Source organism: Lingula anatina, unplaced genomic scaffold (genome assembly GCF_051362555.1).
Source record: "Lingula anatina isolate TDL-2025a unplaced genomic scaffold, LinAna3.0 unanchor82, whole genome shotgun sequence".
In the NCBI taxonomy this organism is placed as follows: Eukaryota; Metazoa; Brachiopoda; class Lingulata; order Lingulida; family Lingulidae; genus Lingula; species Lingula anatina.
Window position 1 is genome coordinate 1,262,422 of NW_028257603.1, and position 24,907 is coordinate 1,287,328.

A 24,907-nucleotide genomic window follows, 5' to 3' on the forward strand; every position below is an offset into this window, starting at 1 on the left:
ATTTATTTTTTGGTAAAGGGGAGGGTATGGGCGGCGGTTTATACAAAAATGCAAAACACGATTAGTCGTCATCGTTATCAGATCAGAAGGCAAAATACGACTAGTAGTCGTCAAAACGCAACTAGTCATCAAAACGCAACTAGTCATCATCAAAACGCAACTTGTCATCATCAAAACGCAACTAGTCATCATCAAAACGCAACTTGTCATCAAAACGCGATTTGACGCCAGATGGCGCCCATTGTACGAAAATCTAGGCCAAGTCACATGATCCACAGTGATCAAAATGGCGGACGTTATTGAAGCAGCATTATAATTCCTCGCTCGAACTCGAGAATTATCTCGAGTTCGAGATATTATTATATATATAATATCATTATTAGATTGTACGCGTAGAGATAATTCTCGAAATAATAAATAATTAAATAATTTATTAAATAATTTGGACATGTTATAAATTAAAAAAAAAAAACAAAAACACACACTTGTGAAGCACTGCTTTATTGTTGTACTCATTTCACAAGTTCCAGATATTATTATATATATAATATCATTATTAGATTGTACGCGTAGAGATAATTCTCGAGTTCGAGCGAGGAATATGATAATGCTGCTTCAATAACGTCCGCCATTTTGATCACTGTGGATCATGTGACTTGGCCTAGATTTTCGTACAATGGGCGCCATCTGGCGTCAAATCGCGTTTTGATGACAAGTTGCGTTTTGATGATGACTAGTTGCGTTTTGATGATGACTAGTTGCGTTTTGATGACTAGTTGCGTTTTGACGACTACTAGTCGTATTTTGCCTTCTGATCTGATAACGACGACGACAAATCGTGTTTTCATTTCGACTGATCTGATAACGATGACGACTAATCGTGTTTTGCATTTTTGTATAAACCGCCGCCCATAGGAGGGTACTTTGAATTGAGTAAAGGGCATCTGAAGAAAAAGTGAAGAGGGGTTTCAAGGGCACCACAGGTGCAGTGTGGTGTATCAATAGTAGTCCAGTTATGCCTAAACAATTCTGCTCTAAATAAACACCCGACCCTCGCTCTGTTAAGAATTTTTTCATGATTTCTGTTCAAGTTTAGTGTTGTTGTTGAAAGCGACCCAGCAGTGAGATGTTTTTTTATCGAGTTCTTGAAAGATGAGATTGAAGGTAAAGATTTAGTGGAGGAGGAGAGTTGATCCCATGAAGACATCAGAAAATAGTTAACTGAGGTACGGGGGTATTTAGGAGGAAGTTTAAAGTCTCTTTTGTTATTTTCTCGGGTTATGATTGGAAAAGGGTTTCTGAATGGGCGGAATATATCAGAAACATAGGAGGGGACCAAATTCGCCATGACTGAAAACATAATTTTTTGAGCATGCATTTTTCTTCTATCAAATAGAGAAATCCAATTTAGTTGTTCAAATATTTTGGAGGTACAAGAGCTAGGTAAGGCTCCCAGTACTATTTTGCCGGCTTGGTATTGAAGAGACGATAGTTTCGATAATTTCTTCTGGAGTGAGTTATGATAGAAGATGTCACAGTAATCAAATTGTGATTGGATAAAGGCATTATATATAACATTTAAATGTTTGGACCTAACTTTGCAGTATAGAGGTTTTAGTGCATTTACGGCCCGTTGAACCTTTTCGCAAACATGATCAGTATGATCATTAAAATTTAGTTTTGAATCAAGTACTAGTCCCAGGTGTTTGTGGCTCTTTGTCCTAGGTATCATGGTATTGTTTATATACAATTCAGGGTATGTACTATTATCATTTTCTTTGCCGAATATAATTTCGCGGCACTTTGCCGGTTTAAAATTGAGTTTCCATTTATTGGACCAATTTTCAATGGTACGTAGGTCACCTTGTAATATAGCATGTGAATCAACATCTCCCCGACGCGAGGGCATAAAGAGGGAAGTATCATCCGTATAGATGAAACAATCAGTAGAGAGTCCGTCAGGGAGGTCATTTACATATATGAGAAAAAGTAACGGGCCAAGTATGCTACCTTGGGGTACACTTGTATTTATGTAACCTCCCTTAGATAAATTAGACGATTTCCCACCAACACGTACTTTAACTCTTCTATTAGTCAAGTACGATGACAATAGTGCATGAAGTTTGCCGGTTAGACCGTAAGACTTGGGTTTAAGGAGAAGGAGTGAATGGGGAACTCTGTCGAATGCAGCCTCTATATCGAGAAAGACTCCTCTGGTGTCATAACCATTAATAGAATTACTCGTAATTAAATTATGAATCGCCAAGAGCTGGTGCTCTGTGCTATGACCCTTCAAAAAGCCGGATTGTTTAGGGTATAGGAGTTTGTTGTTCAGAATAAAGTTAATCACTCTATTATATATTATTCGCTCTAAAATCTTAGATATAATACTAAGTAAAGAAATTGGTCTATAGTTTAAAATAGATTTTTTATCATCTTTTTTAAAGATTGGGCAAATTTCGGCAATTTTCCAGATGTTGGGGAAGGTATTAGACTTTATATACTTATTCGTTTCACTTAATCGCATATAAATCATTTATTGTCTAATAACTCGCAACGAAAACACCAACCACCGTTTCCAATACAAATCATTTATTTCGTTAACCCTTGCTATGAGCTGTTGTTTGCTTGGCTGCGTTACAGAATGCGTACACACCACGCACTGACTGTCATTCACAAACTCTCCGACTATAACCATTTACAAACTTCTCTTATTTCCTCTACTTCTGCTATTTTCTTTTCAACCACCTTTTATATATTTCAATAAATTCTTTCGTTCCATATTTGAACTATTTCATTTTTATAGATATATTACCGAATGTGTAAATGCCCAGAATTTACTGTACCTCAGAAACCATTATTTTCTAATGTCTTATCCCAACTACTATCTCTTCTTTGTTACCAATTTTGTACATTTTACACTGATCTATGTTTTCTTCATTAATCATAATTATTTCTAAGCACATACCCTTTAATACTCCAATTAACTTATTACAACTGTTCCATTTTGTGCCTTCTCTGATGTATTACTTTATTGACCAAACTTCTATATCATTTAAAATATTCTTTGTTTTATATTTGCGATTTACTTGGACCTGACGCAGCAAGCTGAAAACAGCCTCGAATGAAATCTGCTCATCTCACATTTCCTTTTATACTATTGTGCAATGCACAATCTGCGCATGTCAAACTCCGCGCCCTATGAACTCATTTCCTCACCTGAATTGCTTCTCTAACACATTTTGCGTTGACTCGTTAAACGACAATAAATTCATGTATAATTGCGTTGAACAGAATATTTAGGGGCTTCACCACGGAGTTTTTGGTAAGTTTTATCATCTTGACGGTAATCAGGTCAGGGCCGTTAGCTTTAGATGGGTCTAAATCATCAATTGTCGATTTAATTTCACTAATAGTGGATTGTATCTGAGATAGGGAAGCATCAGTTCTTACAGGAAAGCGAATTTCGCCAACATTTGCTACAGAGTCCGAGTGGTACATTGATGAGAAATAGGACAAAAATTCATCAGCCTTTTCTTGATCAGTAGAAGCGACAGATCCATTTCTCGGGTTATTGAGAATAGGAATAGAAGACGATCGCTGTTTCCCAAAAATATTTTTCATTACGGTCCAATATGATTTACACTAAGATCTAATATACCAAAGATTCGACACTCGGCAATTCTTCAAAGGGTAATCCGATTAACTGTGGAAAGACGTTCGTACGGCGGAAGTAGTCAGTCGCGTTGTGTTCGTGCGGAGGTCGAGCTCTGTTGCATGTGGACGATTTCAAGGTAGGTAAAATACCGCTTTTAGTCTTGTAGTTTCTCTGAAAATGTATGTGCAGAAGGGAAAACTAACAAGGTTCACTTGTGTGTAAAATTTGCAATATTTTGGAGCAGATGTCATCGTGAAAAATTGCCTTCAATCCGTTGTTGCATTCTAATTAGCAATATGGCGACGAACAAGCGAGTCTGAATGCCTTGTTACCTAAGGTCTAACACGGGTAATTTGATTTTTTATACGTTGAATTTTATATTATTGATGACTGAATAACACGTTGGTTTTATTGGTTGATAATTTAATTTTAAACAGATTCGTTTTCTATGAAAATTTAAACAATAATTCGGGCAATAAAGCAAGATGGCGGTGCAGATCATAATCGCCGGGGTTCAAATGCAAAGCCGAACACGAAAGTGGATCTGTACAATGCGTTGATAGTCTTACTATGTCCATCTAAACAAGTAGTGGACGGCCCTAGGGATAAACTTAGTTAAGATTTAGCTTGTTTTCTTAGAAATATTTATCGGTAAAGATGACGATAAAACAAGATGGCGGGGACTATCGTTATCGAAGGGCTTAAAATGCAAGGCCAAACACGAAAGTGGATCTGTACAATGCGTTGACAGTTAAACTGTGTCCATCTAAACAAGTAGTGGACGGCCCTAGGGATAAACTTAGTTAAGATTTAGCTTGTTTTCTTAGAAATATTTATCGGTAAAGATGACGATAAAACAAGATGGCGGGGACTATCGTTATCGAAGGGCTTAAAATGCAAGGCCAAACACGAAATTGGACCTGTACTTTGCGTTGACAGTTAAACTGTGTCCATCTAAACAAGTAGTGGAAGGCCTTAGGGATAAACTTAGATAAAATTAACGTAGTTTCTTAGAAATATTCATTGGTAAAGATGACAATAAAACAAGATGGCGGCGACTATCGTTATCAATGAGCAACAAACGATGGTATTTTTATCCGTGATTTATACCTAAGTAAAACAATGCGGTAAAATGTGTCTCACATCCTTATAATTATTATTTTTGTTTTGTTTTCAGATGCCATTAAATGGGTAAAGGCTCACAGGAGAAAAAATAAATAGAAAAATCTGGCAGCAAAAATCGGTAAGCTTTCTGGTCTATAACTAGAACTTAAGTTTATGGAGTTGAAAGTAAAATGTTTTATATACATGGGCACTATTATTCTGTCCCCGGCAACATTATTTCCAGTATAGAATACAAAGGCTACATGTAGGTGCTCTCACCACAGTGGACTTGCACAAATGACAAATAATAAGAGACTAGCACATGTCAACCTTTTTAACAGTAAAATATTATTTTATTTTCTCAGATTATTGTAATAATACAAGTGTTGCAGATGATTTAGTTGCACCACTGTCAAGTTTGCTAAGTGATTGTAAACAATCAGAAAGACACACTGATGTATTAAATAAGCAAAATGGTAAGCTGCCCGAAATTAAATATTTAATTTTTGCTCGATAGTTTTACAAGTGCACAAAGAGCTAGGTCAGTGTTGTCCGCACAGTGGACTTTAACATAACATGAGCAATTAACACGTCAGCATCTTTTTAACTGTGTGATAATATTTTTTCAGATATATGTTGCAATGGAAGTGATTCTGATGACGACGTACCTCTGTCAAGTTAACTCGGTGCTACTCAAGAACCTGACAGGCACATTGATATTTCAGCAAATGGACCACCTTGAAACTAGCCATATGTTGTTCTTCATGAAAAAACAAATATATCACTATAAATAGTCTCCCTTCTGTAAACTCTGAAGTTTAGTGTACTGTCAAGTCTAGGTTGGAATTGGTCAGTAGTGCTCTTAGCAATAGATAAATATTATCATCAAGTGCATAATTTTTATTGAATGAGATATTAATGTTGAAACAAGTCAAAATAGGGGGAAAAATGTTATAATTCTTTGTCATGTGAAACTAGTAGGCCTACTCCTAAATAAATCCTACCTATCTGTTGTGATTGTGTCACAGTCAGTGGTATCTAAAGGTGTTAACATTTTTATTTGCATTTCAATTTCTGTGCCTTATTAAATCTATAATAAAATGCTTATGAACAGAATATGACTTGTATTAAATTACTTTAACAGCCAGAAATGAATGATCAGTTTTAAATGCCGAATCTGATGAAATATTGATAATTTTTAGCAATCATCTTTTATTTAGTCATTTTTTAGTGAGATGGCAAACAAAATTGTTACACATATTATTCTTCCAATACATTCTGTGGAAGATGTTCAAAAGACTGATGTTTCAAAACTGATTTTGCAGAGTTAAAAAATATGTGCATGATTTTGAAGTCGCAAGGAAACTATATTGCATGTGTTCTTTATAAATATGAAAAAACGAGTTTACTTTTATTTGATTGTCAGTATAAAGATATGTCTTACCTTTCACTATTATTATGAAGTAGGTACCCAAATAAGTGTTTGTGAAAGTGAAATTAAAAACTGCTTTTTCTTAATGGATTTTTTCAGTCCTTTTTGTTTCACTGATTTGCTACGAGTATTCTGGTAAATTTCAATTAATTATGCTCTAAAAGAATGACCGCTGATAGTGACAAAGTTTTACAAACATGCATAATAGATCAAGTTTCTGTTTTGGTGTAGCTTCACCATTCAGTTTCTCCCAGTAGGTTAGCATGGCCTTATTGTCCAAAACAGCATCGAATATCACTATCAGTTACGTTGATGATCTCGTCACGTTTCCGGCTATATCTCCACGTTCAGTCAATTTCTATAAAATGGCAGCTGTTGTTACAGGTAGTGCGCTATTGGGTATTGCCTCTTCTGAATATAAAGTATTGAGACAACTACGAAATGTAAACAAACTGTACATCTTTAGCACTTTTTAATAAAAAAACTCCACGTGTGCCAGTGCTAATCCAATATGGCGGATCTACTTGACGACGATGTGGCGTCCTCGAGAATGCACGAGAAATCACGTTATTCGCTAAACACGGGTTAGGTACAATGGGGATTAAAATTAAGCCCGGCAATCAAAACTACTTAAGGGGAACAATAGAGCAATGTTTACCCGTACGAACGTCTGGTCAAAAGGAAAATGCCGCTGTCCAATCTTTCCGTTTATTAGATCTTAGTTTACAGTACTATCATCACCTTTATTGTCGAGGCTCTCTATTTTAGAATTAAGGAATGATTCTTTTGTTATAATTATTAATTCTTTAACTTTTATCGCCTGATTTTTGTAATTATTTTCATTCCTTTCTGAAGGTTTAATCCTCATTTTTTTATATAGTTTCTTTTTCTTATTTAACTCATGCTTGATTTGGTCATTAAACCATGGCTTGTCATTTGACCTGATCAGCCTCCTTTTATGGGGTATATGGCGTTTGTAAAAAGAGAGTAAAGAATCAGTAAAAGCTTCAGTTTTTACGTTCATATCATAATTATTTTTTAAAAATAAAGTTTCCCAGTCATATTCGCTTATGTCTTTGTCTAAAGCCACCAAATTAGCCTGATCGTACTTCCATATTGTTCTACATGTATATACAGGATCGTGTTTGGGTTGAGTAATACAAAGTTCAGTAACGAGGGTACTATGATCCGTTTGGCCAATGGGCGGGTCAACGAAGGCACTGTTAATTAAGTCGGGTCTGTTTGTCAGAGTCAAATCGATACAAGAAGCGGATTTTCCTTGTATCCTGGTAGGCTCGTGGATCAGTTGATCGAAGCCTTTTTCTAGAAACAAACTGCTCAAAAGCTTACCCGTGAGGTCTTCCTTACCTTTTCTGAACCAACTAAGAGAGTGAGCATTAAAGTCTCCATTAATAAAAATACCGTTTGAATTTAGTTGACATGCTTTTTCGAGACTCATTTTACATAAGTTCACAAACTTGTCTCTTTCGGTTGATGTTTGACTAGGCGACCTATAGAAGATGCCATATAAAAACCGCTTAAACTGTAACTGAAATTCAATCCAAATGCAGTTGAGATCGTCACTCTTTAACTCAGGACATTCTAACAACTTTGGCAAACAAGTTTATTTTTTTGAAGAGAGCACGATCGATCAGAACGTTTGTCAAAAAGTATCGAGTGGCTATAAAACGACACTAAATTCAAAGTCAGTAACTTTAACAGCTAGGACGATATTGACATTTTGATAAAATAATGTTTTTTTAAGAATGATAAAAATTTATGACACATTTTATGACCTTCCTGGAACACCGAAAAAATTAAAATTTTAACTCTGAATATTACATGCCGGCCTATGTGACTTATAGCAGGTACCGGGGTCTGATAGTTTTGACACCTGCCAATGTGTTTTTGATTTGATGATAATATCAAAACTGTCCACACTTGAAAATTTCAGTGTTGACTTATGATTAATGCATCAAAACTCTTTGAAATTTTTCAATCCAAAAGCTTGTGAACCAGTGAAGTTACTGAACTTTGTAAAAAGTTGATTTTGAATTCTAACACCCTGGAATATTTCTACATCTATATTCATCTAAAAGGCGAAACAATCCCCTGTGCCCCCTATTTAGGGCAACAGAAAATAAGCGTTGTTTTGTATCATTTTTCTTGAAATTTATCATTCTGCAAATAAACCAAAGATATAAATAAGACGAAACATCAGTAATAAAGTAAGTTACTTTATCCAATAAGATGTTAAGCAGGATCACAACAGCCTTAAACTTAAGAAATATATATATATATATATATATATATATATATATATATATATATACAGCAGGTGCATGTCGTATCTTTATTTGCCTAGCGAATACTCCCTCCACACGCACTTTTCCAGTACATTTCCACCAGCAGGAATAACTTTCGTTTGCTGTTATTTCGATTGATTCCGTAATGTAGTGTACTTGCGGCATCGCGTATCTGTCTTCAGCTTTATGTAACATTATGTATTGCCCCTTCTTCCTCAGGGATAAATATATCCACAAACAATATCTGCTGATATTATACGACAGTTAATCCACTTTATTCTTGTATCATTATATACACGTAAACAACTTAAAATAACGCATATTGACGTATGGTGTTGACTCAGTAATTTATTCGATCTTTCTTAAATATGTAATCTAAGAACTTGACACTTGCAGAAAATTATATCAAATTCAAGTATTTTTTTTTATAAAAAATGTCTTTCTTACCTCTACTACAAAGGTGCTGAATTGCATTATAGTCAAGAGTAGTTCCCCTTCAAAGTCGAGCTTTGACAACATTTCACAGTCAACATCAGTTCCATACATCAGTGTTTATGACCATAAAATGATGTCACTGATATGTTATATATGGCATTTTGATATTATTAAGTGATATATTTTTGATGCATTATATACGATATATTAATCTATTAATGATATATTATTTCAGCCTTTTCTTTTACAACAAATTTGTGAAAGTAGGCAAAAAAATGTTCCCCTAGTGGTCACAAGTTCGGTACAACAAGGACTTTCTTAGCTGACCTTGTCATCAGAGTCATTAAATACCAGTTAAATTCGTGAACAGTTTAACTTAAGCAACATCAGTGGTGCATTTAGAGGAAGGGGTCAGGGGCTCTCACCCCCCCTTCAGTTTCTGAAAAATATATCACACCAATATTCCCCTCTTGAAATTAGAATTTTGACCAGCCGGATAAAAGTTCTAAGCCGAACTAAAGGGCGCCGTTTATCCTCCGAAACACCAACAATTTTTCGGGGCCCTTGAGCAGGCCCCGAACCCCACGCCAAAGGGGTGATGGTTGGCTTCGCGTCCAAGGCCTGTTGTTCCGGAACCCCTTTAGATTACCCTGGATCCGCCCCTGAATATGCTATTCTTTCTAAATTTGATCTCATCTGTCACAAGTATCAACATATCTTTGCTCTCTACAGGGCCGTAGCCTCCGGGGGGGCAGGGGGGGCAGCTGCCCCCCCTGGGATTTGAGGCGCAAATATGGCAAAATGGCAAAATGAACCCACAATTTTTGACTTCTGATTGAGCAATAAATAACAGTTAAAATGCACCAGAATGCAGTATTATACATACAGTTTTTTAAAAATTTTCCACACCCACCCCACCCCCTCGGGGGCTTTGCCCCCTCGTGTCCGCTTACTGCCCCCCCTGGCATTTTGCTCAGGCTACGGCCCTGCTCTAGAATCTTATCTTGTTTCCCTGCTTGTTCCTCTATCACTAAATCATAACCATAAAGCCGATTGCTGAAGCAGCAGCATTGATCCTTGAACAAAAAATATATTAATACATTGACTGAAAAATAGAATTAATCAATGACACAAAATAAAAAAGAGCTGACAATAAATAAAGGAATGGAAAGGTGCACGGATGGAAGAAAAGACAAAAAAGACAAAAAAAAAAAAAAAAGACAAAAAAAGAAAGAAAGAAAAAAAAAACAAGCAAAGCTTGAGAGTAGCTCCGGCTCCGATGTGAAACACTTTATTCACAGAAATTTTTATGTGGACGATGGATTGAAGTCGACTGCTACTGCATCAGATGCCATAGAACTTCTGCGACGATCCAGACAGCTCTGCGAGAAGCGAGGAATTCGTCTTCACAAGGTCATATCGAACTCTAATGCAGTCATCCAATCAGTTCCACTTGGTGATCGAGCCCACGACTGTGATGTCATTGACATGAATGCAGACAAGTACTTACCTGAGAGAGCCCTTGGTGTTTAATGGTGTGTAGAAGTTGACCAGCTTCAGTTCCGAATACTACTCAAGGATAGGCCATTAACTCGACGTGGTGTATTGTCTACGATCAGCTCGATCTTTGACCCACTTGGATTTGTTGCTCCAGTTGTCATGGTCGGCAAGCGCATTCTACAGGAACTGTGTGCTGAGAATTTAGACTGGGACGACCCCATACCCGACAACCTTCGATCACGGTGGGAGCAATGGAGGCTTGGTTTTCGCTCATTGGAATCTATCAGTTTGAAACGCTGTTACAAGCCGCCTGAATTTGGTTCAGTGTCGATTGCTGAAATGCACCATTTCTGTGATGCCAGCGCAGGAGGCTACGGAGAGTGTTCGTATGTACGGCTCGTGAACGAAAGAGGACAAATACACTGTTTACTCATGGGTAAAAGCAGGGTAGCACCGCTTAAGGCCGTTTCCATTCCGAGACTCTTACCTCTGACAACCTAAATGACCCATGTTCCCTTGAGCCATTAACCCCCAACCACTTGTTAACCACCAAAACAAATGTTATTCTCCCGCCTCCTGGTGAATTCCAGAAAGCAGACATGTATTGTAGAAAACACTGGAGAAGGGTTCAGTATTTATGCAATCAGTTTTAGTTTAGATGGCGCAAAGAATATTTGCAAACCTTACAAGTGAGACAAAAATGGTTAAGGCCTAGACGCAATTTCTGTGTTGGAGATATTGTTTTGATTAAAGATGAGAATTTACCAAGAAATCTTTGGTCATTAGCAAGAGTTGAAAATGTTTATCCCAGTGATGATGAGCATGTCAGAAAAGTCAAAGTAGCAATGAGTACTCATGCATTAGATTCTGCTGGTCGAAGGTTAGATCCAATTGTGTTTTTAGACAGACCAATTCAGAAGTTGGTACTTTTAGTTCCAAGCACTGATAATAATTAATGATTTATTGCAGGGTTTAATCCCCGTCAAAGAGCCAATTGTTAACCTAAATGCATACGTTGCAAATTAAAAAAAACATTTTGCTGGATTAATAAATTAGAGTTTGATGGTATAGTAGTAAGGAATTCAGTTGTTACAAAGCATCATCATCATTTTATATGGATGTCATGCATGAACAAATTTAAATTGTAATTGCTATGTCTTAAGGACACACTGTACATACTTAATTGGTTATCTATATTTGATGTTTGTTTTTTGTTAAAGCATGTATCTATATTCATATCATCATTAGAACTTTTCAGATAATAGAACAGTTAACAGTTGTGGCGTCTTCTTTAGAAGATAAGGTAATGTTGGAGCACACAGTTAAAGGGTAAATGTTTGCTTAAATAATGTAGAAGTTGTAAAGCATTATTAATGTTTATTTCTATGGTATCCTAACGGTCAAAGGTCATTAAATGTTATTGTATATCAATGATATCATATGGTATATGATTATTAATTATATTTACGGTTTTTCATACTTTATAAACAGTTTATTAATTATATTTACGGTTTATTATAATTTATATACGGTTACAAATACGGTTAAGGGTAAAGATATCTCTGGTATATAAAATCATTAGTGATTTAGTAAATGGATTCCATGGTGTAAGGTTATTAGTGCTTGTCAATTCAATTTGATTTAAAACGCCACTAATATAATGTATGTTTAAGTAATATTAATGTAAAAAAATAGTTATTTTTTGGGGAGCCATGTAACTGCAACACGTGGAGCAGTGATTAGTGCGAGTAGTCAGTGAGATGTGTTCGTGTCACGTGACACTCGGGTATATAGTTGAGATCCCGCCCTTACATTTTCAGTTTCAGCAACACGGGTCTCCGGGATCATATAGTTTTATGTTTTCATTAGTTTTCATCAGTTTTCATCAGTTTATTCAGCGAAATACAATCTATTCAAACCAAGAACGCTTTTTGAGTTTTTAACGGTACGGTCACGGCAACACTCCAAGTTAAAACATATTTCAAAAAGAAAGGAAACGCCAGAAAATTTCGCTTTTCTATTTCACCGACTTGGTCCTACAGGGTGTACATTGAGCTGTTTCCTTCAATATTCCTTTATAGGGAAGACATTTCAGAATAGACGCCAGCACGAAAAGTGATCCGAAGTTAATTTGACAGTTCCGAGAAGTGAATAGCAACCGTCAAAAGAGTTATATACTGAAGCCAGGCTAATCAACGTTGTGAAAGCCTGACACGAAGTTGACGTATGTATGCTTAGTCCCAGATGAGCTGGGAAAGGCAAAATAATTTCATTTTTTTCTTTTTGTATTAACGCTTTTTGCAAATACCTCAATATGTCCAGTAACCATATACTCTGACTTCACAATATATACTTGCTTTGACTGCATAATTTGACCTAACAATAGGGCCTATATTGTGTTATTATAATATTAAGCATACAATCACTATTTTGAAAATGAGTTTTTTATCAGAACAGATAGCATGGCTGCATAAAAGAACATAGGTAGGCCTCTGTCTAAAATTATAAATAACTACAAAGAAAATGAGTAATATAGACGAAAATTAATAACATGAGTAGACTACACTGAAATCGTAAACATACAGATGAAACTTTTTTTTTATTTTTGATGTTTTTTTTTTTCGGTTTTATATAAAGTATTTTTTTTTTCCGATTGAGGTCGGACGTTTAAGCCATATATGCTACAACAAAATGAATGGTAACACTGAAGTCAACATGTCTGTTCTTATCAACATTTATTATTATGCCTCTCACTATCATTTTTTAGATATAATTAAAATACAAGGGCAGAACCGACCCAGGATTTTATCAGATATAATCAACAAAAAACCCCACTGACGCCATCAACTAATTGATTATACTGGTGTAATAAACCAGTAGTTTACTGACGTAATGTGTTGGCTCTCTGGAATCATGACTTGTTCTCCTTCTTGTTTTTATGTTTGTGATACACGTATCCTGCACCAGCGACCGCTGCAGCGCCAGTCAAACAAGCAGCTGCCCCTAGCCAAAAATTATCCGCCTGAAAAATCAAATGAATCAATTAAACAAAATAATTGATTAAACAAATGAATGGATTAAATGAAAATAATTAAGATGTTACACATGAAATGAAAAAAAAATAAATAAATAATGTAGTTTTTTATCAAACAAATAAATGATCTGTTTGAATATTTTTCCAGTCAAAAATTTAAAACAAACTTCACAATTACAATTAAACTTAATGTAACATTTACAAACTGCTCTAGATGTGACAGCAAAAATGTTCATTGCATTAGATGATATGTGACAGTGAGATATCTTTATTTTTTTAGATGCGACTGTGATCACATCATTAGTTATGACAGCAGAATTGAATGATGTACTGCATGCCAGAACTCTCTGACTCTCTGAGTGCACATAAAGAACAGAAAACAAAAGCTGACAATAGATGAACGGAGAGGTATATATATATATATATACCTGTTCACTCCATTCTACACCATATCTACACCAGGATGCAAAATGTTCGCAATTTTTCCAGAGGACATTGTATCCATAATCTCCCAGCTTTGACAGAGCCCTCTCCACGATCTCATCACATCTCGCAGGTCTGAAACAAGAGAATTTGGGTGTGAGATGAATTATCTGCTCACTTTAATATGGTCATAATTACATCTCAAACATTTTAGTTAGCATTGAGGAAAACATTATTTTTTCCCAAAAAAGTATTATGACTTATGAACAGTAAATAATTGAGCTGTCTTGAAAGAAAAGAAAAACATGAATAGTTCTATTATATCACCTTTTTATATTTACCAGTGGTCATCTAACATGTCTGTATTGGCATGGATGTGTTAATGCATTGCAGTAGGGGCCTATCTTAACACCATTTACTTTTTTAAACATCAGTTTTCTAGTTGCACATCTTCACAAATTAAACAAAAAATGAATGAATAAATGAATAAATATTTTATCAACATAATAATATCTACTAGTATTCTATCTACCACAAACATTTACCTGTGTTTGCGGTCTTTTCCATTGTTTTTGAATGCCTTACTCTCCCCCGCCACATCCCAGAAGGGAGAGATTAGAACAAAAGCCTTCTTTAATTGTACACCACAGGGGCTGCAGAACTTCCCTGGGTCACCTTTGCCATCTTTAATTCCATCATTTTCTCCAGTAATGTGAACCACTTGCTCATCACCTGAATGTAAATAGTAAAATTTTCTATCATTTAAGTTAATTTAAAATCTTTACTTTAAACCGTTCTATTTTGTGGTGTTGTAAATCTTTCCTTCTGACTCTTACGTGGTGTGTGAACTCCTGCAGTTGATTCACTACATTTACTGTGGACGTTATGTTTCAGTTCATTTAAAACGTTTATTTTAGCTTCAGTCAGAGTCTACATGTAGGCCTACAATATTTGCACATTGCGTTAAATGACTTTTTAGTTAATGGCAACAAAATCTGGTGTCATTTTATCAGGAGTACAACCCCCAACTCACCTATATAAACAGCCCAGTGAGAGTACATCGGCCTGTGAAACTCTATCATGTCTCCCGGCTCAAGGGAATCTAACACTGTCTGGTTATGGCGTCGCACAACTGCCATATTTCAACTATCCTAGGTAATTGTAGCAACAGCTTCTGATCCAAAATTTTCTATCAGTCAGCTAGAGGCTACGGAGAACGGTCTCGCGTACTCCTCGTTACTAACGATGTACTACGATTCGGAAAGATATATATACCCTTTGATATCAATATCATGAAAGCAGCGGGAAATCTCACAGCTGCTGGAAGAACCATAATTTGATAAGCAGTTCGAGTACCCGACTTCAACACTCGTAATTGTCTCGTTGTTACCTTGGATATTTAACGACTGGTCAGGGGCCGGTTTCACAAAGCAGTAGTTAGTTAGCGATTGGTAGTTAGCCTCTCGCTAGTTATAGTGCCGTTTCACGAAGCAGTCGCTAGTTCTCTCGCTCGTTATTGTCTCGTTGTTGCCTTGGATATTTAACGACTGGTCAGACCAGTCGCTAACTCTAGAGTTTCATCGTACGCATGCGTAATGAGTGAAATAAAAAGGTTGCTTAGTTACCGTTGTCTGTCGTCTTTGTATCCAATATGGCGGCTACCTTTCTTGCTATCCGTACCGCCAGACGGCAACGTAGACTACGACGTTTTCATGAAAGGCAGAATCTATTAGAATATACACACGATGATGCAATTTACGAGAGTTTGTGCCTAGCTGTGACAAAAAGAGCGGCAAAAAGGTGGTGCAGATTCTTTACGACGACCTCAAAGCAGACGTTCTTATGCATTTCCAGCCACCAAAAATTGGAGAGTTAGTGCTTTCGTGACACTTTTACGCAAGAATTCCACTTCCGGCAGACGGTTTCGAGATTACGGTGAGTAACGAGAGAACTAACGCCCGAACTTTACGACTGAACTTAGCGATAAGTTAACTACTGCTTCGTGAAACACTCCTCGAAAATCGCTAAGTTTGCTCGTTAGCGAGGTAGTTTAGTAGTGAGTGGGTAGTTAATTGTTCTAACTAACTACTGCTTCGTGAAACCGGCCCCAAATTTTTTGTCGATCAGCTTAGAGGTTACGGAGAACGGTCTCACTTTCTTCCCGTTACTAACGATGTCCTTCAATTCAGGAAGTTATATACCCCTTGATAACAATATTCATGAAAGCAGCGGGAAATCTCACAGCTGCTGGGTAAACCCTAATTTGATAGGTAGCCTAGTTCGCGTTCACTACAACGTAGGTCAGCCATCTTGGAATTTCCCGGACTATTATAAGCTCTGACGTCATCGGTAATTTTTGCCTGTAATTCGAAACCAGATCATAGGCATACTTTGAATTATAAAGCTATTGTTCATTACTTTTATTCAGTGACTTATTTTGCGCCGACTTATTAGAATTGATTTGACATAGTAAATGAAAAAAAATCGAAAACGGGGAACGAAAAGAATAAATGATAAACGTTTTAAACCCCAATATAGAGGTGCATTTCATATGCTGAAGTGTCAAAAATGAATGTTCCCCAGAAAAAAAATCGCAGAATGTTTCATCTTACCCAAGCAGTTGGTGCAATAGAGAGACTAAATTAAACTTGAGGGGAGACTTGGAATATGGAACGCCATTCACGCAAAAAATGCAGACGTCAATTCAACAATCTATCGGCACTATTTATCAGTCAAAACCTACTTTAACTCTCTAAACTTAATTCTACTAAATTAGTTTTGGCCATTTTAATCATTCGTCAAAATCTAACAATCAATAAACGATTTAAAAGTCAGTTACCGCAACTCAACAATCAGTTACCGCAACTCAACAATCAGTTACAGCAACCCAACAATCAGTTACTGCAAACGGTCATTCGCGGACTTAACACCAGATGGCGCGCGCGCACCGTCAGCGATATGAAACGTCCTTGACCTTTTCCATGTTTTCAATTCCGCATAGCACGAACAATACGTGGTGCCTCGATTTGAAACCATACAGCTTTTGTGTTTTTAATCTCCAAATATTTAAAAAAATCAATAAAGCTAATAAATAGGCCATCGACAAGAACCTATTATATCGTATCTTTTATATTGGTTATTATTACATATAACAATAATAAACGAGTCGCCTTTTGATGTACGCTTGGCTATAACCTCTATTAAAAAATATCCATTTTTATGAGATTCGTATTGTTTGGTTCCATTGCCTCGCTTTCAAAAATTAGAACAGGCGCTCCAAAATAATAAGACGAAGTTGAAATTTTTATATTGGCCGAGTTCGTCCCCGACTAGAATAAGGTTACATGCCTATACGTCCCCGCACCGATACTCCCCTGCATCGATACTCCCCCGCACCGATACTCCCCCGCTTCTTTACATCCCCGCACCGATACTTCCCCCCACTGATACTCCCGCGTACCAATACTGCGCAAAAACACTACTCCCCCAAAGCAAAGATTCCCTTGGCTTTGTAAACACAATTCGTGATTCAAAACCCTTATTATAATGCTTTTTTTTTCAAGATGCACCACCCTCTTGGGACCCAAAATTGACACATTTTATTCGAAATATATTGGGGAAAATAAAGAACGTTAGACGAAGTCGATTTCAGACTTTGTGTGCAGCTTGACAGTACGTAGGCCTACAGCTCTGCCTTGTGATTTTGAGAAATGTTTTTGCAAAATTAATATTGTTCTCCTACTGTAGTTACCGTATATATATTATACGCCCTTTTATTTATTTACTTAAGGCAAAGTTAGTTTTAATCTAAGATAACGCAGCTATGTCTTTTCTTCAGGCAACGATGATTTTGTAAAATAATTAAGTAATAAAAAAGCAGTGCTAAAGCGCTTCGTTTTCTGTCTTCTTCCTCCAACCCTTCTTTTCTGCTCTTTAAGCTTCTTTCCCTTGTCTTTTGGGGGCATATTAGAATCTGAATTGAGCAAAATTCAAAATTTTTGAAAATTGTTGGACAACGAAATTAAAGAGACACGAGCATGCGTCGTGAGCGCACCTTTCATTCTCGCAGTCCCGCCTTGTTTTCGACTTACTTTGTCATAGATGTGAGGGCGTGCGCCGTACTCAACACGCAAAGGGCACTTTCTCTTTCATTGCTTGCGACGTGCATCTTGGACCACATAAGTCTCACTTGCAAACTCCTTGCGAAGGGAGCAAGTTACGCTTGCGGCCTCGCTGTTCGAAGATTATTTGTAGAATCTATTGGAAATGTTCAGTATCCTCCGTACGTGCTTACATACGTGCGAACTCGAAATTTCGCATAAAAGCCTTGCGTGGCACATGAGATTCTCCGCAAAATTTGGACTCAAACGGGTCGAAAGAGCCCGTGCGGCCGGTTGTGACCGAGACTAATGTGTTGTCGCCCAAGATTTTTGCGGCTTCTTTTGTACAATACCCTTATTTTCATATTGTATGTCGTGTAAATTTAATCTAGACGTTTTTGGTTACTTAATGAATGAATTGCATGGATGATGGATCAATATATAGAGAGATGGATGGATGGAGAGACCGGTAGATAAAGAGAAAATCAGGTTGCCTAAAGCATCAAAATCTAAAACTGCTGGGCAGACAGAGATATAGGACACGGGGTACAGATTTGGTTTCAAATCTTTTCGGCTTGCAGGTTATACTTTTTTATACTCCGATTAACCCTAACCTCTACTTTTCATATGGGAGACTAACCCTAGCACACGAACGATACGTGGTGCCTCGATATGAAACCAGACAACTTTTGGGTTTTTAATCTCCAAAAACTAAAAAAAAAACAATTAAGCTAATTAATAGGCCAACGCTAAGAACGTATTATATTGTTTGTTTTATATTAATTATTATTAAAGATCATAATAATAAACAAGTCGCATTTCGATGTACTCCATGCTATGATCTTTATTTAAAAATAGCAATTTTTACGAGATTACAAATTGTATCGTATTGTTTGGGCCCATTGTCTCGCTTCCAATAATTAGAACAGGCGCTCCAAAATCGTAAGACGAAGTTAAAACTTTTACATTGACCGAGTTCGCCCCCTGTTTAGAATATGCTCGCAGCATTATCTGCAGTTAACCTTTTTACGATTTTCAGTGTATTTTGCAATATAATTTTCAATCTGCCCGATGAAAAATTTTATTAATCAAGAGTGGGGGAGGGGTGGAAAATCCCCTTGGGACCACATATAACACTATAAATGAGAAGGGAATTCCCCTTACAATGAAGACAAAATAAATGTTAATCTAAGGAAAGTCCGATGGATTTGCTTTTTAATAAATACAATCAACAGAATATTTCTAATATAACCTCTCAAAACAACACCAGAAAGCAAATTAAATCAAATCAACCAGACGGTAAACACCGGAAGGCTTTGTCAATTTCACCATTTGTTTATTTCAAACAGAGTACTTTTCGCGCATGCGCAGTAGTTTGAATCCTGTGCTCCCTAACCTTTACCATGCCTTTACTTACATGTATGATATGTTACACCGTCACACAAGCCTGTGTGTTTTCTGACAGATGCCCGTGTCTGGCAGTTTTGACACCTGACAATGTGTTTTTATTTAATGATAATATTAAAACTGTTTCACTATAACCCTTCAGATCTTCAGGGCTGACCTATGACAATGTGTGAAAAATCTTTGCAAAATTGTATACGTAATTCAGTAGCTTGTGAACCGTTGAAGTTATTGAACTTTGAAATTGATATCCATTTTTTTAGCCACCCGATAGAAATCCTTTTGGTCAATAGCGTAGGGCATAAACCGATATTTAAATAGGCAATATTTATATTAATATAAATATTCCCATTGCCCCATTTCCTAATAAAGTACGACTGTAAGAAGACATTATATTGTTGTTTGACAAGTTGTGAAGTGTCTTTGAAATTTTAAATGAATAGAAATGCATTCAGTGCCTTATACATTTAACGACATCTAAATATATATTGATATCGGTATCGCAGTAAGCCTGGCAAAGTTTTATTAGTATAATGAAAGTTGATTTTTAATGCTAAGAGCTTGGAAGATCCCCCTATCCATAGTCATCTAAGAGACGAAAGAATGCCTTGTGTTCCATTTTCTAGAAGCACATTTATCAATGCAAAATTGTAAAACGGAAAACAAGTGCCGATTTGTGAGGTGGCCATTTTTCTGGTAGAAAATACTATAGTAGATGGGTGAGTTTGTGTGTGTGTGTGTGTGGGTCTTCCCCCATGATACCTCGATTTCGTCGGCGATTCAGAATATATGATCATAATTTATAAAACAACATAAATTGCACATTTAAGCTGTCTGGAAAGTGCTGCCCTTGGCGTCATATGAGTCACCTTGGATACTAAGGCCGACATGTACAACAGACTGCACACAGTTCGTTTTCTTAAAATCTGAAAATCTCGAAACTCGAAAAAAATCTTAAAAAACGATTTTTTTCTTGAGTATTGATGGGAAATAATTAATGAGTTTTGGCTTATTCGAATAATTGCAGGAGTCAAACAAGTTTTACAGGCTCAAGGTGTTAAAGTAAGTCAAGTGCTGTAAGATCATAACACACTACTCGGTGGAGTAAGCAGCAAATGTCTTTATTTATCATAAGAACGTTAAGCTATTCAGTAGTGCGAGATTCAACACGTGATGGTAACCGGCAAGATTTCAGTACCCTTCTTAGTTCTCTACGATATTTGGGCGCGCTGATGCAGTAGAGCCAAAAATTCACAGCGTGGTTGGCGTAAAACAAGAAAATGGCAATTGTGAAAACCCACTGATGAACACGACCGTACTTCCACAAATCTAGCACCCTCGTTTGTAAAAGATTATATGGCGTAACGAGGGCAACGTAGGAAAAAGTCACCACGAGTAACATTCTTTGCACTTGTTTTTGGCTTTTTTTCCGGACTTCATATTGGCTTGTATTGGCGTTTTGGGGGATGCCAGTTTCTGAGATACCCGTGTCATCATGGTCGGTGGAGCTGCTCGTGCCTGTCATTGTGTCCTGGGTTACGCTCACGTGATTGATTCTCAGCGCAGTAGACGACGCGTGCGCATGGCGTTTGGTAGCCTTTCTGGTCTCGTAAATTATCGCGATATTTATAACTGGTAGTGAGATCAGGGGTATGATCCAGTACAAAGTAGCCCCAAGCCAGGAATGGATGTTTGCAAAGTATGCAACGTCCTTTCCCATCCTCTGCGCAGCGCGAGAATCATAATGTAAGAAATTCCAGCAAATATGTCTTTCGCATCCGGGCATTTCTTCAAAAGCCAAACCAGTCAGAATTATAGGAGAGTTAATGATAATTACGGCCAGAGCCACCGAGCACAGGACAATGCGCGTGTTTCGCACCGTACACAAAGACTGTGCTTTGAAGGGGAATTTAATCTTCACATACCGCTCCGCGCTCATAATTGTCAAGAACAGCCCGCTCATTTCCGGAGTACAATACAGAATAAACATGGTCAATTTGCATGTGGCTGCTCCATGGGATATTACATTAATTCCAATATCGTGCTCAAAAAGGAACATGTATCCATCCAGCAGCACTAGAGTGTCAGTGACGGCCACGGCGGTCATGTACAAACACGTTGTGTTGCGCCGCAGAGACTTGCGGTGGAAGACGGCTACGGATAACATGTTACACACGATTCCAATGCTGTATACCATGACCCTGATAACCGCCCGGAAATGTATGAAGTCCTCGCTTGAGTCATCGAGGTACTGAGGAGAACTGCAGTTGGGAGCTGAATCATTGCCATTGTTTGTCATATTCTGACTTTGAAGTGTTTTGTCGAGGACTTGATTCAACCGCGTGGCTCCGGAAATGTTGACAGCGTGGCCGCCATTTGTAGCAGATCTTTTTGTCTTTTCAAACAAGGGTATTATTCCCAGTCGAGTTTGTTCCGCGTGACGCACAATTAAGGGTTTAAAACTGAGAACTGCTTTTGCACCAGTTGTCTCAACGCAATCCCCTACTTGTTGGAAGATAAAAATGCACACCAATGCGCATGCCCGACTTAGTCCAAGTCTGGTCATTGTTGTGATGCAGACATTAATTAGTAGCGACCTTGCATAATTGGATGGAAATGCAGATTTTACAACTCTCGATTTACAGCTTGACGTTTGTAAACCTGTGGAAAGAATAATAAAAATACATTGAACTACGAGTATTGTGTAAGTATGAACTGCAAAAAGTTGGTGTGTATGCATGTGTGTACACTGTATGCATATTTTCGTGATTGGCGTGGATGCTTGAGCGATATCAGGATATCATTCGAAACTGTAAGTAAACTGCTCGGGGTTGCAGATGACTTGCAGCTACTTCATTAATATACATTCACATATATGCACAAGACAACATGAATTGACATTTTAAAATATTTTTAAGAAGAGTCCAGTCTGAAACTTATACAAAATATTACCCAAAAACCCGCAATTATTCTACTTTATTTAAACTTTTTGATTTTCGTTAAGATGCTGTTCTTTAATAATGGCCAACTCAACCATGTAAGAATGGGCTACTTTTTCTTTTTGACTTTGCGCTTTCGGGTTTTTTTCGATTTCTGATAAGACGTTCGATAATAAATTACTCGACCCAGTTCGGCAATAAACTTACTTTAACCTACATAGAGTTAATGCAGATAAGGCAGTAAATCTGTGTTCATTTTCCCTAATAGTTTCCCTGACAGTGGTCCGTATCCATCTCACATGGGACGGTTCCTGTGGCTCTATCACTTTTCAAACCCACTCTCCACTGACCCCACTATACGACTATACCCTACCTTTGGTTCCTGAGTTCGGTATTGCCAGCTCGATCTTGATTTCTTATGTGACCCACATCAGCAATAGTCCATAAAGTGTACCCGTGTAAATAGGAAGGGTATTGTGGACAAGCTAGCTTTATAATGCCATATGTCACTCAGGGTAGCTATACCCACTTCTAGTAAACTCTGGCAATAAAAAAAACTCCCCACCTGTTCTTACAAGCAGCTTTTTCACGTTTTCGTGGTCACGGAAAGGCCTGTCTCACAAATAGGGGGGTATCCTACAGAAAACCACCTTTTAACCCTGGTTTGACCATCATAAACATGCGTTAGTGTTGAATCACCATGCAGTAGCGAAAGTTACTGTAGACGTTTAGCGACTGCTTAGCTGTGAGATGAAACAGGACGCACAGCGTCACGTCTTCTTTAGAGCTTCATATTTGCTTAGTGATATATGTATGTAAGTGATAACGGCCTGATGAAGTCTCTTAATATTACGTGGTAGAGGAGAGAAGTGGAGGACGCGGGGACGACCGATGAATGTACGGCAGCAAACGCTGAAGTATGTATCATGCTGTGTAAATACGATACTTTCATAGTATCCGCTGTACTTGTACGTTGCTGAGATATATATGAAAAACTTCGATCGCTTTATCTCCCCACTTTCTCCTTGTCGCTGCCCGTCTGTTCACTGTGTGAGTGTGTGTGTGTGAAGAGAGAGAGAGAGAGAGAGAGAGAGAGAGAGAGACAGAGAGAGAGAGAGAGAGAGAACAAATATACTCACCTCTTTTGGATTTCTGTTAAAAAAGTCCGAATTGACATCGAAATCACACAATCTGCATGTATAGCATGAAAAGCATTTAAGATGTCAACCTACGCACAAGGATGTTGAAACCAGCCGAGTCATTTAAAGATCATTTTAACGTTATTTTTGCTTCGACGTCAGATTTTCCTGTTTTGTTTTTTCTTTTCCTTTTATTCAAGCCAGCACCACAACGATTTAATAATGCGCCCCCACAAAACCACATATGACGTTAACACCGATAATCGTACTGAGAGCTGAAAGCTTGCAATGAAAACTAAATTATTTTATAAAAAATAGGCAATATGCTTTGCATAAACCTTAAAGTTTAAATATTTATCGCTTGATGTTGTCTGAAAATATTGTGTTGTGAGTGAATAATATTCAGAATATTTTATGGACATAATAATAAATATATAAATAACGTACTGTATGAATTACTGCAATAATAATAATAATAATAATAATAATAATAATAATAATAATAATAAGTCTCCGATAATATTTGAATACAGCGTAAGTATTATATTTTGTAACGGAAAAAATGATAAATACCCTGAAACTTAACTAGGTCAGCCAATGATTTTATTTTTTCACTTCTCTTCAAATGTGCCAGAGACTAAACCTTACACGGAAACAAAAAGTGTGCTATTTATAATAATTAGGTCAGAATACTTTCAAATGAGTTACTTGATGTTTCTTGTGAATAAACACCACAGAACCCTACAGATCACTAGTATCCCATCCTCGTTTTATGGAAATGGTAATAATATGTAAATAATAATATTAAACCTAATATCCATTAAAAGTTAAAGCTGTCTCTACATAAAACAATGTATATAAACACAATTACCAATAAACAGTATGTGAAATATATATATATAGGCATATATATATATATATATATATATATATATATATATATATATATATATAGAGAGAGAGAGAGAGAGAGAGAGAGAGAGAGAGAGAGATCACCTTAATAGACTAGGACATAATGCGGTAGAGGTGATACTTTACGGTCTGTGGGACAGGTTGAAGTTTCTGAGACTTGGCTGCGCTCGTTGAGACATCCAGAAATCCTGTACTGTTTTAATTGCAAACCAAAGTGTTCAACATATAACACTTACACGTACCCAACAATTTATCCATTTGAAGCTCGCTCGATTGAAGGCCTATTTGTCCGACTGCCTCAATACTACTCACGATAAGCGAATTAATGAATGTTAAACCTTAAGTATCACAATACAACATTTACAGCAGGCCCAGTGCGCGTCACTCAAAAGTATATCTATCTTCCATACGCTGTAAAAAAATCTAGTTTATACTCTCTTACTACTAGGCCAGTTGCAATCAGTGCACAACTATTAAGTATGTCACTAGGCCAGTTGCAATCAGTGCACAACTATTAAGTA

At 37.0% G+C, this 24,907-nt stretch overlaps 2 protein-coding genes and 1 long non-coding RNA gene across 4 annotated transcripts; 1 reads left to right on the forward strand and 2 right to left on the reverse strand.

Annotated features, from left to right (window-relative positions):
- The first annotated feature begins 3,643 nt into the window (after positions 1-3,643).
- On the forward strand, positions 3,644-5,878 carry LOC147759160 (uncharacterized). The gene is made up of 2 exons (XR_015331660.1): positions 3,644-4,901; positions 5,392-5,878. It is a non-coding gene; the product is annotated as an uncharacterized LOC147759160 (long non-coding RNA).
- A 7,275-nt stretch (positions 5,879-13,153) lies between these two features.
- Positions 13,154-16,181, reverse strand: LOC106157916 (phospholipase A and acyltransferase 3-like). The gene is made up of 4 exons (XM_086998522.1): positions 14,926-16,181; positions 14,438-14,624; positions 13,898-14,027; positions 13,154-13,457 (listed from the first exon to the last, which is right to left on the reverse strand). The coding sequence occupies exons 1-4, from the start codon at positions 15,029-15,031 to the stop codon at positions 13,347-13,349; spliced, it is 534 nt and encodes a 177-aa protein (XP_086854648.1). The 5' UTR covers positions 15,032-16,181; the 3' UTR covers positions 13,154-13,346.
- Positions 16,182-20,501: 4,320 nt separating this feature from the next.
- On the reverse strand, positions 20,502-23,829 carry LOC147759161 (growth hormone secretagogue receptor type 1-like). Of its 2 annotated transcripts, none has more exons than XM_086998695.1 (2): positions 23,475-23,829; positions 20,502-22,057 (listed from the first exon to the last, which is right to left on the reverse strand). In XM_086998695.1, exon 2 carries the CDS (start codon positions 21,960-21,962, stop codon positions 20,541-20,543), a length of 1,422 nt encoding a protein of 473 aa, XP_086854821.1. In that variant the 5' UTR covers positions 21,963-22,057; positions 23,475-23,829; the 3' UTR covers positions 20,502-20,540. The 2 variants fall into 2 exon arrangements, with proteins under 2 accessions (XP_086854821.1, XP_086854822.1); XM_086998696.1 differs by lacking the exon at positions 23,475-23,829 and adding an exon at positions 22,901-23,396.
- Positions 23,830-24,907: the final 1,078 nt, after the last annotated feature.

Coding starts and splice junctions, on each gene's coding strand:
- LOC147759161 (XM_086998695.1), bottom strand. CDS start 21,962: ATGACCAGACTTGGACTAAGTCGGGCATGCGCATTGGTGTGCATTTTT.
- LOC106157916 (XM_086998522.1), bottom strand. CDS start 15,031: ATGGCAGTTGTGCGACGCCATAACCAGACAGTGTTAGATTCCCTTGAG. Junction 14,625..14,925: donor TCACTGGGCTGTTTATATAG/GTGAGTTGGGGG, acceptor ATTTACATTCAG/GTGATGAGCAAGTGGTTCAC. Junction 13,458..13,897: donor GTGTAGAATGGAGTGAACAG/GTATATATATAT, acceptor TTGATTTTTCAG/GCGGATAATTTTTGGCTAGG.